This window comes from Cydia strobilella, chromosome 24 (assembly GCF_947568885.1).
Source record: "Cydia strobilella chromosome 24, ilCydStro3.1, whole genome shotgun sequence".
Taxonomy (NCBI): domain Eukaryota; kingdom Metazoa; phylum Arthropoda; class Insecta; order Lepidoptera; family Tortricidae; genus Cydia; species Cydia strobilella.
Genome location: NC_086064.1, coordinates 8,562,415 through 8,582,888, shown reverse-complemented (window position 1 = coordinate 8,582,888; position 20,474 = coordinate 8,562,415). Strand labels below are relative to the sequence as shown.

General features: G+C 39.5%; 1 protein-coding gene across 5 annotated transcripts in view; it reads left to right on the top strand.

Annotated features, from left to right (window-relative positions):
* The window catches only part of LOC134751969 (transcription elongation regulator 1-like), a 72,933-nt gene extending 53,011 nt beyond the window's left edge, over nucleotides 1-19,922 (top strand). For 2 of the 5 annotated variants that reach the window (XM_063687489.1, XM_063687488.1), the window contains exons 19-24: nucleotides 12,717-12,929; nucleotides 14,551-14,673; nucleotides 15,622-15,786; nucleotides 16,763-16,938; nucleotides 17,515-17,647; nucleotides 19,775-19,922. In XM_063687489.1, the coding sequence (XP_063543559.1) occupies nucleotides 12,717-12,929; nucleotides 14,551-14,673; nucleotides 15,622-15,786; nucleotides 16,763-16,938; nucleotides 17,515-17,644 (807 nt within the window). In that variant the 3' untranslated portion in view covers nucleotides 17,645-17,647; nucleotides 19,775-19,922. Of the gene's footprint in view, nucleotides 1-540; nucleotides 1,040-12,716; nucleotides 12,930-14,550; nucleotides 14,674-15,621; nucleotides 15,787-16,762; nucleotides 16,939-17,514; nucleotides 17,648-19,774 lie in introns of those variants that run through there. The other 3 variants (XM_063687487.1, XM_063687486.1, XM_063687490.1) reach the window with 2 other exon arrangements.
* Nucleotides 19,923-20,474: the final 552 nt, after the last annotated feature.

The window sequence follows — 20,474 nt, the reverse complement described above, 5'->3', positions numbered from 1 at the left end:
AAATCAAATTATTTTATTAAATATTTTGATTTGTTTTTTTTGTAGTAACACTACCATACAGGGTGGCTAAACAATATGTGCATACCCGTTGCCAGGGAGGTTTTCTCATTATACTGAGCAACTTTCACCATGGGACCAACCACGAAATCGCGAAAAAAAAATTTACCCTCCCATAGAAAATGGACCAGCCGAAATTCGTATAAAACACCTAATTTTTTTTTCGCGATTTCGTGGTTGTTCCCATAGTAAAAGTTGCTCAGTATAATCCCAAAACCTCCCTGGCGACGGAAATGCACTTATTTTTTAGCCAACCTGTATATGCCGTTTTGATTCATAAGTCATAGTCAATAAACCGCGTGTAGTTTGACGACTATAAAGGACATATCACGTATCATCACGACGTTTTCATAGCTAAAATATCAGTAATATTTTAAGTTGAAACTGATGTTTCCAAGTAGGAAGTACCCTAGGTATTGGCAGGAGTGTTATGTAATGCACAAGGTCGCAGCAGCGCCCTCAACCGAGCTCCGTCTTCCACAGAAATCCGATCAATCAACAGCCGAGGATGAGCCCAAGCAACCCACGCCTCCCCCCGACCAGTGGGCCGACATCCTCGGCATACCCGACAAGGAGAAAGAAGAATCCAAGTCCACTAAACCCTCCAAATCCGCCTCCAGCTCTCCTGAAATCGTCAGGTCCCCTAAACAACTCAGGTCGTCCAAAAAACTGCCTACCCCGGAGAAAAAATCACCCGTCAAACAATCGCCGAAAAAGAAAAAACCCGAACCTAAGTCACCGGAACCCGCCAAGGCGAAGAAAACCCAAAAGAAGGACAATAGGAAACGGAAGAAGAGTGAAAAAGAATAGTGCTTGCTGTACGTTTTTTTTAAAACGCCCCATCAAAGAAATAGACTTCTTTTACAGTGAACTCTGTGTACATACATATAGAGACTATTTTAAAACAACCGAATTTTATGTGAATTTCAAACGAAAACGGACGTTCTCAGTGACATTGACCATAATAATGTTTTTTTGTAACTAACGCGGTTATCACGCCGCTCCGGAGCGTGAGAGAGAGAGCGCTATGCGTGTATAGAGATGTCCCGCTCACACACCGGCCGGAGCGGCTTGCAGATCCGCATCCTGTGTGAAGACAGTATTAGTCCTAATATGTAAGAAGAATGTAAGTTTATACGTTATCTTAAAGCCAGGGATACACTAGGGGCATAGATATATAGAAAATCTTAGTGCTCACTCCATACTTGGCTTTTCTTACTTATTAATAATTAGTTATATGGAAGGGGTGTGATAATAGTATTTTATACAATCGTGATATAATAGAGAGCTTTTCAGTCGAGTACCGTGTTTAAGCAACGAATCTTGCTGAGTTGCTTAAGTAAGGTACGAGATTGAAAAGCTTGAATATATCACTATTGTATACAATACTTTTTCTACGAGACAAAAAAATAATACTTTCAACTAGTAGAATCATATACGTAAACAAACCAAAAGTATACAGCTAAGATACGCGAGCTGCCGCGGCCCGCGATACCTTCATACTCGTACGCGCCCCGGCCGCCGGGCCCGGCGCCCCCGGCGGGTTGGTCAACGACACCTCCTCGTAACTCATGAGGCCCTGGTACCTGCTCCGCGCTAAATTCAATTTTAAGACAGTTTTTTTCTCGATTTTGGCCACCGTAGCATATGGAGACTAACAAGCAATGCTAATGTATATAATAATAAAAAAGATCATCAAATTATCCAGAGATGTAAATTGTTATATAATAAAGACTTGAATTGTTATATAATTAATAAAAAGACAAAGATATTAAATCAGACAAACAGACAAGAACCGAATGAAGTGCCTCACGTTAATGCCACTTAAAAGTAAAGTTACATAGGTAAAATGAAGCCCGTGTAAACTTAAACAGACCGGTCTCCACAAACAGCACCCGCGCTACTTAACCTTTTCGACTCACTCGGATTGGACGTCACGTCACCCAAGTGTCATAACTGAAATTGAACTTTATGCACATGCACGAAGGTCTATGTTGCTCTGTGATCTTTGACCGATTAATCTGTCTTTGGCGTTGGACCTGCGGTGCCTATATATCCGTCATTGGCGTCCAAAAAGTTAAGTCGGCAGCGACGTCATACTATGTCGTGCGACTTCGCGAAACTTCGCGCTGACACACAGGCGACATCTAACGGCCTATGACACACACTAGCGACATGTGTCGCGCGCTGTTGCCAGTTCGAACGAAGTCCGGCAACGTTGCGCCACTTCACCCAACATCTCGGTATATTTGTCCACTAGTGTATCCCTGGCTTAAAAAGATTCTTATCACGTCAAAAGTTCAAACTGTTGAATATATGTGGCATTTTCAATCAAAAGGGTATTTATTGTCGGTTGTCAATAAGGCGCTATTTCCATACAGCATCAATTTGAAATCAACCTTATTGACAACTGACAATGTGGTACCTTTCGGTTGAAAATGTCACATATAAATGGTTCGGCTAAACTCGCATTCGTCTTGCGGACTATCCCGTTTTAATGTGAAATAATGTGACTGAAATAAATTAAAAGTGGAAAAATTCACTGTCTTGGGTGGGACTTGAACCCACGACCACTGGATCACTACGACACTAGTGGTCGTGGGTTCAAGTCCCACCCAAGACAGTGAATTTTTCCACTTTTAGTTTATTTCTAAGCTTAATCGCAGACGTTTCTGCGTGATACAAAATGAATGTGACTGAATTTTGCTAAACAATAGAATTATTTACTACATAACATGTATACAATACACTAAAATTGTATTCTCTTCAATCATTTTCATTTGTGTCTGTATCATATTATTCTATAAATCATTGTAAATATTATCAGAATTATTTTAAAAAGATTTTTATGAATAATGACTGAGCTTAAGTGTTATATGCATTTTAAACGTGTTTGGGAAAGTACCTGATAAACGTGAAAATTAATAACTTCCTATAAAAAATGCTTAGTTCTTACAATAATATCTATATTTGTAATGATTGTACATACAAATCTGCCCGTTTTTCGTAATCATACTGGAAAAAGTGACTAAGTAAGTGGAATGTTTACTAAACTTTTTACTGTGATCTAAGCTACTTTAGACTTGTAAGTTTCTAACGTAAAATTTATGTAAGTAAATTACGACTGCGTTTACACCTAAAAATAAAATTACAGTTAGAGTTAAACCAAGAAAATTCTGCAACGATTTTGACAGCACACGCGATTAAAGTGTTATTTATACGTCATAATTTTATAGAAGTTTGACGTTTAAAATAACACTTGCGCTGCGTGTGCTATCAAAATCGTTGCAGGCTTTTCTTGGTCTAACTCTAGTAACACTTACAAAAGTTCTGTGAGATTTACTTACGTAAATTATAACAAGACCATTTACACCATACTTACCAGAATTTAAAATGCCACCTCATGACGTAAAATCAAATTAGCAGCTGCATAGTATTATTTTAAAAAGTGAATGCAGCAAACAAAGAGAGTGCAGTAGGCCGAGCACATGATTGACGCGATAGTATCTCGCCGTGAGATAGACTACCCGTCTTTTATTAACTGTATGAATTAAAGGAGGACGGGTAGTCTATGTCGCGGCGAGATACTCTCGCGCCAATCATGTGCTAGCCCGGCAGGGTAAACGCTTGGATGGAAATGAGGAAAAAGGTGCATTTAAATTTTTTTTTGTAAGGAGGCACTGCAAGTATGTAGGTCAATACGGGTCTGGCCTTTACACACACACACACACACACATTATTGGCACATTAGGGACTGTTACAACATTGATTAAACGCAAGTAGAAAGTACCAAATGTGTGGACTCGCTATAAACACTAGTCAATGTGTAAATATGCCCTATGTGAAGGCGTGCCAGACTTATCCGTAAGCCACACTTATCCATCGTTCGGAACTGTCAAATTTTTGTTTTAGCTGACAGGCTGATATCGTCCGGCGGACTGGTAGTCAGTGGGCCCCTTTAGGGTATCCGCTAGCTGCTAGGTTAACTGGCGCGGTCGGGTGGGACGGATTTCACCTACAATGCCACCCGCGTCCATGCACCGGCGCCAGCGGACGCCTTTAATAACTATTAACCTCGCTTTATCTACACTACCGCTCAAAAGTATTTAGGCAACCGCAAGTTTCATCATACAATTGTATACAAAAATTATTTTTAAAATCATACTGTTTGATCGCAGGCAAATGACTCTCTTACATGTCGGATTGAATTTTTGTTTAGGTAAATATATTGAGCCTCAAATTGTTGCCAAAGACATCCTTTAAAATTTCGAGTTTACTTTATGCAACGATTTAAAAAACCCTTATGTACTAGTTCATACAAAATAAAACGATTTTGTACTGGAAAACGATTTATGGATTTTTTTACGCTTGCCATTTGGTAAATAGGCAATGTACACGAATATTCTGCACATCATTTTGAAGCTCGATATGTCTGTTAAGTTAAAAAAGTAAACTGCACAAAAAACTGTTACCCGACTGCGACTTAGCGGTATAATTCTGAAAGTCGATTTTGTATACAATTGTATGGGAAAAATTACGAGTGCCTAAATAGTTTATGAGCGGTAGTGTATGTGTTGAGTGAGCACTGTAAGCTAGCTTTATTACTCTATGATCTGGGTGAATTTCAACGTTTTATTGTACATAGCTAAAGCCTTTACTGAGTCTTGATGTTTCCACATTTTAATTGGATTTCATTGTTACCGAAATTACACACACTTATGTATAAAATATATTGTATGTATGTCGTACACGAATAAGTTTAGAAACAAATTAAAAGCGGAAAAAAATCTTGAGAGAGTGTCATGTTACTCCTAATCCGCGAAATAATAACGCACTAGTTATTAAATGTGTCTTTCTCAAGCACAAGGTACCACATTGTCGCTAACGGTAAGCGACAATGTGGTACCTTTTTTTAATTGAGAACGAAACAAATGTTGGGTTAGCACGTTATCATTTCGCATAGGCAAAGTATTTTTTTTTTGTTTTAATTAGTATTGATTTCCGCAAAGTAGGTAAGGCCTGATGCTATTAATTACTTAAATAATCTGTTTTTATACAATGAGGGCTAACGCGTATGAATTCGCCGCTAGGGGCGCTAGTGTAGATGGTGGTCTTTTCCATAGTTCGAAATGTCACTTGTCACTTCAATGACTGACAGCTGTTATTTAGTCTTTTGGACCACCATCAACAGAGGCGCCAACTGGTGAGCAAAAAAACGATAGCCCTCATTGAAATATAAACTGTTAATCCTAAAGCTTCAAGGTACAATTTTTTCCTGTATGAATACAAACTGCATAATGTGTATAATTAATCGAATACATATAAATTGTTATAATTTGTGTTGTTTCCAAGAAAAAAGTCCCACTTTGTCGCTTGTCATAAGACGATTTTAAAGGTTATTCTAAATCTCGTCCTTATGGTAAACGACAAGCGACAAAGTGGTACCTTTTACTATAAAGTCTGTATCTTTCTTCGTCGTTTTACTCTTTGCAGAGTGTATCTTTAGGTAGTTAAATAAATGTAAACAATGTGTTTTCACATTTTCGGGTACTCGAAACATTTATCAGTTAACCAACCAAATAGAAAACTGCCCGGATCTGTTCCTTATCGTTCTGGCTTTAACCTATTTCATTTAATCGTGTAATGTTTTCATCTATCCTCTAATGACTAAATATTCGATCTCGTTTTAGGTTATTTACTAGGGCGAAGTAATAGCATATATTACACAACTAAATTACAATTGATTCTTGCTCAATAAAATACCTAATGATGATTTATAATTCATTTATAATATCAAATTCAATGTTATGAAACTAAGCGAGTGCATAAGTAGGTACGTACTATATATACTCGTATTTCCATGCACACATACAGATGGATATTTTGTTATAGTACCTACTTACACGTCTTTTAAAAAATTTCGTTAAAAAATAAAACTGGCCCCCTCGTATTTGTAATTCAATTCGTGTACGTCAATTATACAATCGAAGGAAAATTTCCCAAAAACGTGACCTAATTGTGGTTTGTTTACATTCTTTTAAATACCTAAAGATACAGACTATAGACTTCGACACATTTGTGAATAAAATTATATTTATATGGTCAGGCAGGGTATGTCCAGCGAAAAGTTTTCTTACCTTTGCCAAAATATTTAGAACTTGCCCTAAACGACCGGATAGTATCTCCAATAAAGGCCTGTGCACACAGGACGCGTGTGTGTAGACTTGAATGTGCACGAGCGCGTTATAATCAGGCATCGTAAACTGCGAGCGAAATCCATTAAAGTACTAGGGTTTTCATACGTCTAACTGGTTGTCATACGTCATTTAAATGGATTTCGCTCGCAGTTTACGATGCCTGGTTATAATATACGGATTCTTATGAGCAGAGCCCGGAATTCTCGTAGCATTTTTGAGCTGTCATAGGGACTTCTCGTTTATCGACTTCCGGTTATACATATGTATATCGATAAATAAAGAATACAATATGTAAAATGTGATTACGAGTAGAAGTAATCAACATGTAGTCTTATAATTTAAAGGAAACAATAAAATATTATTATTTTAATTTATTAAACATATTAGTAACGGGTCACTCACGTATTTTAAGTCGAAAACGCTCGAAATACGTGAGTGACCCGATACTTATATGTTTAATATGTCTGTGTCTCACGGATGTTTTGTTATTCAAATTTTAATTTATATTTATAATTTCCTAAAAGTTGGTATCCAAAGGTTATCTCGAAGAGATCGGTCATCGCGATAAGACTGCATGTTGTTTACTTCTACTCGTAATCATATTTTACATATTGTATTCTGTATTTATCGATATAGATATGTATAATCGGCAGGCGATAATCGAGAAGTCCCTATGGCAGCTCAAAAATGCCACGAGAATTCCGGGCTCTGCTTATGACAGACGGCACTCCGCTTGCGCAACATATGCGTGCATAGATCGAACATGTTAGCGCACGTGCAAGGCTTCCCACACCCCACCAGTGTGCACTGGCCTTAAGTGGAGTGGGATAAAAACTTTTATGTATAAATATTTATACAGGGTATCACTTCAGGCAAGACTCGAACTTGCGACATTTCGGAACACCGGTTCAATCGCCACTAACCGAAGCTTACCAGACTTACACAAAGAGGTGAATTTTGTAAAGACGTCTTATATACAATAAATTATTTTAGTAATTGCCTGCTCGTAATACCTGTATAATGAAAATAAACATAAGTTATTTGTCCCACACTACATGGATTGTTGTGTATTTTATATATTTATTCAACATTTAAAAATAATCTTATTTCAGTGTATCAAATGAAAATAAAAATTGATTTAGTTTTTGAATTATCAGAATTACTTATTAAAAACTGTAATAGATGTCATATATTAAAGAAAAAGTGACGACGCCCTCCAGTGGTGACCGGATCCGGCCTTCACCACTGGAGGGCTTCGTCACTTTTTCTTTAATATATGACATCTATTACAGTTTTTAATTTATATATAGTAGTGTGACTACTTTAAAAAAAAAACAAATCAAAATATTTAATAAAATAATTTGATTTGTTATCACACTTGTTCAGAATTACTTATGATTGAAGAAAATATGTAACACATTTTGTTTTGAATCTCAATTTTTTATAGTATTATTTCCCTAAGTAATGCCTACTAATCTACCTTCAGAATACTTTCTCTTAGTTCCATTGAATGTAATATATCAAATACACTTCTTTTAATCATAATATGAGACGTTTTCAACCAAAAGGTACCACATTGTCAGTTGTCGATAACGTTGATTTCAAATTCAAGCTATATTGAAATAGCGCCTTATTGACAACCGACAGTAATTACCCTTTTGATTGACATGGCACATATAATATTATAATACATATTTGGACTAAAAATAATATCAATTCGGAAATTGTAAATAGTGAATAAAAATTGTAAATTTGTTATGGTTGTAGGTTACGTCGTTTTTGTAATTATTATAATGTAGTATGTAATACTGCCTATTTTAAGATTGTGAATTAAAATACTTAAGGGAAGTTGTGGTTTATTATGAGTATTTTATTTATATTCCTGCGTTATGGAGGCACAAGCTGCGTAATTTTTTTATTTATTTTTATAAACTGATCTGCGATTGGCCCTAGTCACACCTGATGGAAAGTGAAGACAGGGCCTAAGATGGAGCTCACCGGTTCAGTAACAGCCTTTTCACTCTTGTTTAGAGACCGAGGTCATATTGATCAGGGAATACAGATGGCGGGAGCGCATTCCATTCCTTAGCCGTCCGTACCAAAAATAGATTTAAAAGGATTATGGAAGGATTTGGAAGGAAATTTAAGCACTAAAGTGTTTAGTACACGGTGATTTACTCCTTTAATTTCAAGGGTGCATTCCTGAGCTTAAATTAAGTTACTTTCTCAAAGACACTGGTAATCTAATAGGGCATCCGCCTTTAATTTCGCCACTAGGGGCGCTAGTGTAGATGGAGGTCTTTCAAAATGTCAAATGCATAGAAGATTTGGATTTCAAGCTTTTTTATAGGGAATTTTTATTTATTTATACTTCATTGCACATAAAATAAGTACAAATGGTGGACTTAAGGCATTCTCGATCAGTCAACCACTGGATCAAAAAGAGACGTTTGTTGGTGCAGGCTTTGTACTGTATTTGAAAATAATTAAACGATATCACTACCTACTATTTACAAATTAAATACTATTAATTTTCACTCTTTATTCATAATTGTGGTAAATCATTGTCCATCTTTGATTAATCATGGTAAACAATAGATATAGCTCAATAAATCACAGTGGTTTAAAAAGTGCCAACTAAAATATATGCAAAATTAAACAGTTTGAAAAAATGCCACATTTAGACGTTAAAATACCTTTGTGTATATTAGAACGTATTGATTTTATAAAAATAAGCATAGAAGAATTTCGAGATCTGTTTTTCTGGACCTACATCTACAGTAGCGCCAACTGGTGAGCACAAAACGGTAGCCCTCATTAACTCCGTTTCGGAGATAATCAGAATTTTTTTGGAGATAAACTAAACTCCAATTTTAAGACCTATAAACAATATTTTTTCTAAGACAGCAGCAAACACCTAAAATTATAAATAAAATCAAAGTGAATAATTGTTTGTAGATACGCAAAGGCCTAGAAGTCAGAATTAAAAAAATAACAACAATTGCATTAGTATTGTATGAATATTCCTAAGAACACTGCTGTTAGGATCCTTAAGAGTCCCCGGCAAGCTCGGCCGAATTGCACCTTCCCATACAAACGTAGTTCCGCTCTCATTTTAAAACTACGTATTGGAGTGTAATAGATTATTATAGAGTGTAAGAGACCTTTACCCGAAAGGGGCCTTAAATAAAATAAAAAACAACTATTATCTTCAACAAACTTTAATAACAACTGTTTATGAAAGTATTATAAAAAAAATATAACAAATATAACAATATGTAACAAATAGACTAAGTTTACTTAAGGAATAAAGAAGGTTTATAATAATAATAATTGGAGTGTAATGAAACTTTGCACATACAATAACATGAGGTATATCTAGGTATGAAATTAGTTTATATAGCTCCAGTTTATAAAACAAACGAAATAGAGCAAAAACAAGATTTGTATGAAAAGCTTAAATTCGCTGTATTTTTTTAAATAAATAAATAAATATTATACGACAGTCCTACACAGATTGACTAAGTCCCACGGTAAGCCCAAGGAGGCTTGTGTTGTGGGTACTCAGACAACGATATATATAATATATAAATACTTAAATACATAGAAAACACCCATGACTCAGGAACAAATATCTGTGCTCATCACACAAATAAATGCCCTTACCGGGATTCGAACCCAGGACCATCGGCTTCACAGGCAGGAAGGAAAGGAAGGAGAGGCAGGATTTTTTTAACTATGGTATCTGAAGCTACATAAACTAATTACAGACATAGATATACCTTATCCTATTGTAAGTACAAAGTTTCAGAGCAAACTAGCTACTCGTTTTAATATGAGAGCGGAACTACGTTTGTATGAAGAACCGAGCTTGCCGGGGACCCTTAAGACACCGCACTTCTTATGAGGTTGATTTCGATCTCACTGGCAGTCATTTAATCTACAAATAATAGTGCTGGAGTAGAAAAATTTAAAATATTTCATCAATATTCCCTCGCAACTCATCGATTGTCCTTGTATTTTTATTGTGTACGGTAAGAAAATGTCCAAAATAATTGTGAATAAATGTAACATTTTGATATCGCTGTTTAATTTATTTTATCTACAGTTGGCCATTACTTACGGATTCTGAAAGCATCGTAGACAGTGTATGATATGTGTAGACAAAATATTTAATTACTCGTACATCAATTACTAGTTAAAATATATGTTAATTATCAATATTTCAATGAAAACAACCATCGTATAACGTTAAGGTTATACACACTAAAAAAACCGGACAAGTGCGAGTCGGACTTGCCCACCTAGGGTTCCGTACTTTTTAGTATTTGTTGTTATAGCGGCAACAAATACATCATCTGTGAAAATTTCAACTGTCTATCACGGTTGTTGAGATACAGCCTGGTGACAGACAGATAGACAGACGGACAGAGGAGTCTTAGTAATAGGGTCCCGTTTTTACCCTTTGGGTACGGAACCCTAAAAAAACCGGCCTAGTGCGAGTCGGACTCGCCCACCGAGGGTTCCGTACTTTTTAGTATTTGTTGTTATAGCGGCAACAGAAATACATCTGAAAATTTCAACTGTCTATTACGGTTGTTGAGATACAGTCTGGTGACAGACAGATAGACAGACGGACAGAGGAGTCTTAGTAATAGGGTCCCGTTTTTACCCTTTGGGTACGGAACCCTAAAAAAAACCGGCCAAGTGCGAGTCGGACTCGCCCACCGATGGTTCCGTACTTTTTAGTATTTGTTGTTATAGCGGCAACAGAAATACATCATCTGTGAAAATTTCAAATGTCTAGCTATCACGATTGATGAGATACAGCCTAGTGACAGACAGACGGACAGAGGAGTCTTAGTAATAGGGTCCCGTTTTTACCCTTTGGGTACGGAACCCTAAAAACACCTACATAACATGGGTAAAACAGACAGCCCCATGTGCAGAGCGTGCATGGAAGAAGAGGAAACAGCAAAACATATTCTCCTAGAATAAACAGGTAGAAGTATACAGGAGCCAATATCTAGGGACTCCGTGAGCACTGAAGGAGGCAGTTAGCAACCTGAAGAGACTGCTAGGTTTCCTGGAGGAGCTTGGGGTGGCTAGAGTAGTACTACTTCGTTTTCACGCATAATATAACTAACGGTGCCGGTGCCCTATTGATCTTCTTCTTCTTGTGCCATGTCCTCATCGGACGTCGGCGACCATCTCTCGGAACTTATTCCTATCCTGTGCCAATCTGCTCAGGTTGGCAGCGTCGTTAATATGAGTCCAGCTTTTAATATTGTCCATCCAGGCTAGCTTCCTTCTTCCTCGCGCCCTATTGATATGCCGAAAAAAAATACGCCGATTTTTGTTTCGCCGACGGGTTCTTTGGCCGAGTAACGATTGTAACCTGGTTCTGATCTGATGATAGAATCTATGAGAAATTGAGGGAACTCCTCAATTTTTAAAGGCACTTGTATGGTGATTTCTGTGTTTTCTAAAGTAACTCAATTATTTCTTCTAAAAACCACCAATTTTATGTAGTGAACTAGCTCGTGAAGATATTCAAAAATCCCAAAATACCAAAGTTGATTATAATCAAAACATTTTTTTTTGTACCTTAAAAGGTACAAAATAAACGTTCCTAATACTGTATCTTTGAAAATCAAACTTAAAATAATCCCAATGTGCATTTTCCCTTTAGATTTTTACGTAATAATTATTAAATAGAAAGAAAGGGGCCAGCCGATACTATTTTTTCTTACATAGGTGAGAGAGGGGGTCAAACTCTGGCAAACACCGTCTTACGTAATAAATGAATGGCGCCTTACCAAAAAAACTATTATTTTCGTAGTCGACATCTAGCGTCAAGTAGCGGAATTATCAGCACTGCTACTCGACAATAGATGTCGCGACGAACGGAAAGTCTAATGCTCAATTTTCAGCTAATGTTATAACAGAAAGTAACCGGAACTCTATTTTCCGCTTTTAATATTAGTTGTAAATTGTTGAGCAAAACACTTTTCTTCAGTCGCGACACACTGATACTGATACGCGTACTGATAATTCCGCTACTTGACGCTAAATTTCGACTACGAAAATAATATTAAAAAATAATAATATTATAATTTATATGAATTTCATGTTATCAATTTTTGTTTTGTACAATAAAGTGATTTACTACTACTACTACTACTAATATTCTTTTTGGTAACAAAACTGATGTATGAAATGAGCACTCTATTGTCTACTTAACTCTCTTTGGTCGGATCACGCTAAGTTTTCATACCAAGTGCTACATCAATTATTCTTACTGCCAAGTCTGTGCAAAGTTATCGTGGTCAGAGTCTACGGATCCGTTCGGCGTCATCTACTTCAGCTGTCAATTTGGAAGTACAAAATTGCTTCTAACCTTACACAATATTTGCTTGAAGTTCATTCCATATGAATATTCACGTCTGATATGTTTAATAGCCGGAAGCAGCGACGGGCTCCGAGGCAGAGGCGGAGGCGGACCCGGAAGCGGAGGCGGGCAGCGACGCGGAGTCGGAGGCGGCGCGGGAGCGGGCGGCGCGCGCGCAAGCGTCCATCAAGGAGCGAGAGAGAGAGGTGCAGCGCGCGCTGGCGACCAGCCTGCGAGACAGGGACAAGGAGAGGGAGTACCATAAGAGGGACGAGGCGGTGCAGGTTCGTTGATAATGTTCAGTGTAGTACTCCATTATGAAACGTTTTAGCATTAGAAAATGTGAAATCTCGAGTGTTTCTTTGGTTTTCGCCGAACTTCTTTTAGCCGAATTTCACTTGCCAACCAACATTTCGCCGATGATTCACTTTGACAACTAACTATTGCCAAATTTTTGTATGACAAAGTTTCATTTGGCATAATTATTTTAAAGTAGATTATAATGATTCACAATTTTTCGGATACTTATCATATGTCAAATGTTTCACTAGGCCAAACAACTATTAAACGAATAACGTTTCATCAGTGCAAAGATAGATATAACTCCGTAATAGATGGATACAGTCTAAGGAAAAAACGTGCCTCGAAAATCACGAAAATTTGATTCTCGATCAGATGGCGCCACTAGTTTTGGCTTACACTCGTATAGAGGGCGTTGACTGTTTCGTTTGTTATTTATAATTTTAACGCATACCAGTGAAAGAACATGGGTCAAAATCATACAAAAATAATTAATGCAAATAAAAAAATCATTTATCCATATTTAAATACATTTTATCGTATTTTTATAAATATTTATTTTTAGTTGTAAAGTGTGTCGACAGATGGCAGTGAATTTAGTGGGGTTACAAAATTTACTATGACAGTACCGCTCTAGTATAAGTTACTCTATGCAACTATTAAACGAATAACGTTTCATCAGTGTAACAATTCCCTTTTCATACATGAGGCAACTTTTTACTTAAACTAAGTTAATTTGGCAGAAACCCAGCTCTTGAACTTTCCTAAAATAAATATGAATTTGTAATAAATATAGCAACAGAAATCTTATATGTGACAGAGTACAGGTAGGTGTAGCGTTGAAAAAACCGGGAAAATTTATTATAAACAATGTATTTTTCAATATACTTAATTAGGAATTTAAACAGGTAGGTTAAGGTTGCATGTCTAATGTGTTTGTTTATGGCATTGACACTGTCATCACTCATCAGTGGCATTGTGTGTGACGTATTTCATTTTTCTGGATAAAACTGGAAAACAAACAGAAAAGTACGGAATTTTGAAAAATTCCCGAAAAAAACATTTGATTTTTTCCGGAATTCTCAACCCTAGGTAGGTGCGACGACGAGCGAACCGAGGAGGAGCATGTTAGGTCAACCGTGAGCAAACAGCGCACGAATCCGAGCGAGCGCAGCGAGCATGCCGCGGCAGCGGCCGGCGAGTGCCAGAATCGATTTTTTTATAATCTTTTTACATAGTTACTAAACGAAACTGCTTAATAAAACATTTGGTAAACATTCAACAGCGAAATGGATATTACGCGTACTAAACCATTCTACTACTCGAAACGTGGCATTTTGAAAAGTGACTATATAACAGACCAAACGTACAGTTGGTAACTGTGAGGTTGGGAAGTAAAAAATCTTTTGACAATTTGGCACATGACCATTCCGCGAAATGATATGCGAAAAGTTGGTTGGGAACTGATAATCGGCAATACAATTTTCGGCGATAAATTAGTGAACCGGACGGACAGAGGAGTCTTAGTAATAGGGTCCCGTGTTTACCCTTTGGGCACGGAACCCTAAAGTTATCTACCAAACTTAGGTATGAGTGTTTTTCCAGCACTTCAACGCGCTGCTGGCGGACCTGGTCCGCAACCCGGACCTGGCGTGGCGCGAGGCCAAGAAGCAACTGAAGAAGGACCACCGATACACTGCCGCAGAGCTGCTCACCAAAGAAGACAAGGTTTGTATACGGTATTTGACTACAGAATACAGAATAAATAATAGTTACTACCGTACAAAAAGGAAACTTCCTATAAAACCGAACTTTGACAGCGGTTTAGGGTCGAATCATGCTAGTGGGTAGGGCCATGTTCTCCCTCGTCTCTCGCCAGCTGAGAGGGGACAGGAGCGGCGAGGCCCCCCCCCCCCCCCCCTTCCCCATGCGTATGCGTAAATGCATTTCCCACTCCGAAAACAATAAAAACAAAAGGGTCGAATCATGCTGTGTGTATATGGTACAGTCGCCATCAGATATATCGGAGCGGCCGAGGCTCTCACAAATATCTGAACTCGCCTCTATTGTCAAGGCATTAGAGTGCGTGTTCAGATATTGTGAACACCTCGGCCGCTCTGATATATATGATGGCGACTGTACTATCCCTTTCGGCTATTTAGGGTTGTCAAGATTCAAGTCATTATCTTATCTGTGGTCGTGCACGCAAAGGGACGTCAAGTTGTGCCAACCCTAATACTTGCTCGGAGCAATGCTGAGCCGAACGGAGCCGAGTTTGCCCGAAGCGAGGAGATTCGTAACCCTGCTAATAAAATCAAATCAGTTTCTTTTTTCGATCTGTCAAAACGATTTTGCTGCTATGGAATTTATATGAAACACTAGCATGTGACGTCACTATCAAATTACCTACTCTTTATAGTTTTATACTGGGTTTTAAAATAGAAATTGTGTCTAAAAATAACTGCTGTCTACGTTTCTCTATTAAGTGAGAATATTCTTTGATTACCGTAAAAGACGTCAACTGACGCGCGCGGCTACAGCTCAATATCAACCTTCGTGCATTGCAATAAAGTACACAATGATGCGCCGCGTACGATAGGCCTATAGATAGGTAAAATTGCCTCATAATACTCGTATTTTAATTTCATATTTTTAATACTCGAATGTTTATTCCAGGAGCGTCTATTCGCTTCGCACACTGGCACACTAGCGACGCGGCGACGCGACAAACTACGCACTTTACTCACCGAGATGGGCGTCGCCCCCACCGCGCACTGGAGGGACGTGCGCGCGCGACTCCGGGCCGAGCCCGCGGCACCCGTCTACACCAGTGCAGACAAGGTAACACACACACACACACACACACACACACACACACACACACACACACACACACACACACGAGCACACTAGCGACACACTACAAACTTTACTCACCGTGATGGGCGTAAAATTTAAACTCACTGCTGTTGGACCGACCTTGCTCTTAACAACTGAGCTACCGAAGCAGCGTAGACTGCAGCGAATATTTATTTCTGACGATCACAATGTAGATTCTTATAAATTGACATTAATGTAATTTGTACTGTAATCATATGTTGTGAAATAAATATATCTAATCTAATCTAATCTATATCCTACATCATCGGATCTGTTTCTGGCGCCACCAATATTAATTAAAAAAATGTTTTAGCTTATACCTTTTTAATAATTACAATTTTTATTACATTTGCTAGGTTAACAACTATGTAGGCAATGAATAAATTATTTTCACTATTCATTCTAATTAGTCTAATTGTAATTTTTAATTCAATTTATATTTCATTGTAATTTTTAAGGTTCCGTACCCAAAGGGTAATAACGGGACCCTATTACTAAGTCTCCACTGTCCATCTGTCTGTCTGTCACCAGGCTATATCTCATGAACCGTGATAGCTAGACAGTTGAAATTTTCACAGATGACGTATTTCTGTTGCCGCTATAACAACAAATACTAACAAGTACGGAACCCTCTGTGGGCTATTCCGACTCGCACTTGTCCAGTTTTTTTAGCTTTATACTTATGTTGCTGTCATTTATGAATTATTTTTAATGAAATGTTTTTATGTTCAGTTAATATTACAGTCCGCGATGCTAGTAAAAAAAATAATTTGAATGTTTATAGAAAATTCATTTTATTTTATCAAAGTGCGTGGCTCACCCGGTTTGTATTGCCTTGCCATAATTTTTCTGTTTTGCAAGGTTTTATGAAATTGTACTCTATTACATTAATATTTAAGCCTTAATGATTATTTAATTTAATAATGTTATTTTACAGATGGAGCGCGAATTCCGCGACTTCCAGCGCGACAGACAGAGCGCAGCCAAAACTGCCTTGCGACAGTTATTGCAAGAGACCAGATCCATCACACACAAGACGTTAGCTAGCGTGAAGGATGCAGCCGGGGGCGAGCAGCTGCAGCCAGTACACGACATGCTCAAACACGACGCCAGGTACGTATAGTGAAGCCTCGTGAACGTCAGCCGCCGCTCCGTCGGCGGGATTTCGCAGCCATTCGTCAAATCCTTGATTCGTCAAGTTAGACGTTCGTCAAGTTAGACATTCGTCAAATCCTTAATTTGCCAAAATAGATACTTGTCCATTGAACATAGTCTTCTTAGCCTGAGTCGACGGAGCCCCGCTACGCGGGGCTCCTATTCGCGGTTCCGGTTTATCTAGATCAACCTAACGAACCTAACCTACCCTACCTATTGATTTAGTGTGACGTCCGTGATAACATTACACTTTGGGGAAAAAGCGTCGGTAGGTAGGTAGATTAGGTTCGTTAGGTAGCTTCAGATGCCCGAAGGGCAAACTGCCCGGATAAAATTTGGCTGCGGTTTTCTGTAAGGTGGAGGTACTTCCCAAGTTGGGCTCTGCTCAAGATCTGGAATGACATCCGCTGTGCTGTGCCCTACCACACAAAGCGAGATGACATTCACAGTGCCCAATACCTCTCCTAATTATTTTCGCACATCCTGATACATTATTTAGCAATAAACTATATGACATATGGGGTGTTCCCTCAGATACCTCGCGCTGGAGCACATACCGGAGGAGCGAGCGAGCATCATCGAGCAGTACGTGTCGGAGCTGGCGCACAAGGGCCCGCCGCCTCCGCCCACCGCCACCGAGCCCTCACGCCGCTCCAAGCAGTGACAGGTGCTTACACTTCATGTACACACTCACCACCACAACTATAGGTACAACTCGAGCAGTACGTGTCCCTGTTAGTGTGACCGCGCCTGCAGGCGTCCTGTATCGTATAGGAGCTCCTGTATAGGAGCGCGCCTCGCGCGCTGACTATCGGGCTCAGCCCGCCCTGTTAGTGTGAAGCACGCCTGCAGGCGTCCTGTATCGTATAGGAGCTCCTGTATAGGAGCGCGCCTCGCGCGCTGACTATCGGGCTCAGCCCGCCCTGTTAGTGTGAAGCACGCCTGCAGGCGTCCTGTATCGTATAGGAGCTCCTGTATAGGAGCGCGCCTCGCGCGCTGACTATCGGGCTCAGCCCGCCCTGTTAGTGTGAAGCACGCCTGCAGGCGTCCTGTATCGTATAGGAGCTCCTGTATAGGAGCGCGCCTCGCGCGCTGACTATCGGGCTCAGCCCGCCCTGTTAGTGTGAAGCACGCCTGCAGGCGTCCTGTATCGTATAGGAGCTCCTGTATAGGAGCGCGCCTCGCGCGCTGACTATCGGGCTCAGCCCGCCCTGTTAGTGTGAAGCACGCCTGCAGGCGTCCTGTATCGTATAGGAGCTCCTGTATAGGAGCGCGCCTCGCGCGCTGACTATCGGGCTCAGCCCGCCCTGTTAGTGTGAAGCACGCCTGCAGGCGTCCTGTATCGTATAGGAGCTCCTGTATAGGAGCGCGCCTCGCGCGCTGACTGTCGGGCTCAGCCCGCCCTGTGAGTGTGAAGCGCGCCTGCAGGCGTCCTGTATCGTATAGGAGCTCCTGTATAGGAGCGCGCCTCGCGCGCTGACTGTCGGGCTCAGCCCGCCCTGTTAGTGTGAAGCACGCCTGCAGGCGTCCTGTATCGTATAGGAGCTCCTGTATAGGAGCGCGCCTCGCGCGCTGACTGTCGGGCTCAGCCCGCCCTGTTAGTGTGAATGGCGCCGCTTTATTTGGGTCTCTATTGTTGCTCATAAAGTGTTAAGTCATAATGTACTGCTAGTCCGAGTTTTCGTTAGTCATAATTTGGTTTTTCTCAGAAAAGAGTAACTTTTCATGATTGTCATAAAACTAACCTAACCTATCTACAGGATAACCTTACGAAAATCCTGAAATGTTAACATTATGACTTTCAATAATTATGTCAAACAACGGGATCCCGATTTATCTACGTGAATGTCGGGCTTGATGGCATGACTATGTCTTTTTCTTACCCCTGGTTGCTCGGTTTCATGTCTAACTAGTGACAAGCTAGACATATTGACCGGGATATAGACAGTGATTATCTCTTGTATTGTTTATGAGCTCCCGATATTTCGACGCAGTCTATCTATCACCCTATCTTCAGTCACCCGTGAACAAGATGCATGTAACTGCGTCGAAATATCGGGAGCTCATAAACAATACAAAAGGTGATCACGGTCTATATCCCGGTCAATATAAGTCTAGTGAAACTAAACGTGAATCATTCAAAACTTATTATAACTACTTGTATATACTATGTCTATGATTCGGTCGATAAGTAGAGTGAAACTCTATTGCTATTGAGTTCCGTTTCCTAAAATTACGTTTTTTTTATAACATTACATATTTTGGTGATTTGAGTCTATTATAATGAAATATTATAAGCTACGAAGATATGTATTTTTTGGCCTATTAGGATTCAAGATATTTTTGTTAAAAACATTACCCTCCTCCTTTGGCAGTCGGGTAAAAAAGGATTGGTCTGCAACGTCAATGGCATGGAATAAAGAAAAATCATATGTCATCCTACCCTTCGCGTTTGAAAATAGTAAATTGTGCAACATGGGGCAAGTTAAATATTGCAAAAGAGATTATAGATAAATCGCGACGCCTTTCCGGAGCGATTTATAGACTCTAGTTTGCAATATTATTACGCCCCGAGTTACACAATGTTTTTCACCACACTTGCGATACAAAAATGAAGTATAAAGACAAAAAACTGTTAATTACAATACTGGAAACTTCATAACTCCCTAGGGAAAACGCTTTTTCTATAGTTCCCGGTAAGCCTGCGTGCAATTCCACATTTACTGAGCGAGTGTGATGAAAACGTTATAATATTGATTGTAGGTGTAACACGGTGCATGTTTTTTTGTTACAGTTGCAGGAGGCGGGCGCGCACGCGCATGCGCACGGGCATGCGCACGCGCACGGACACGCGCACGCGCACGCTGCGCCCGCGCCGCCGCCGCCGTGGCCGCGCGTGTACTTGACTCGCCTTCCTCTCTAACGATTCCAACGTTGCACTATGGACGTATCAAATATACAATAAATAAATAAAATATTACAATTCAACAGCCTTTTATTATAAACTGAAATAAATGTCATATATTAAAGAAAAAGTGAAGCCGAAGTGTAGCGAAGTGGTGAAGGCCGAATTCGAACCGGCGTCTTTAGCAATCCGGGTTAACTTGGAGGATATAACCAACGGAGACGCCTTGCCTGTTAATTTGCTGTACAAAAAAGTCTGCCAATTTTTGCGGGGGAGGGGAACGTCAAATGTATACGTAATGTCAAAATTAGCCATGTCAGATAAACGTCAGACCATACATTGTGTATAACCATTTGCCGACTATTTTCGACAGAGGGGAATGCCTATATACTTACTTTTACTCTGGGGGAATGCCTGTTAATGGCTACTCCGTTTGGTTATATCCTCTTAAGGGGCTAACGCCATGAACCCCTAGGCTATGGATGGTATAGAAAGGATGCCAATCTCTTATGGCAGAATTGTTGCAAAAGTGACCGCTTTCAGCTTTAAACAATAGTTCCTAATCTCTCCGGTGGCGCTAGTTAGGCTG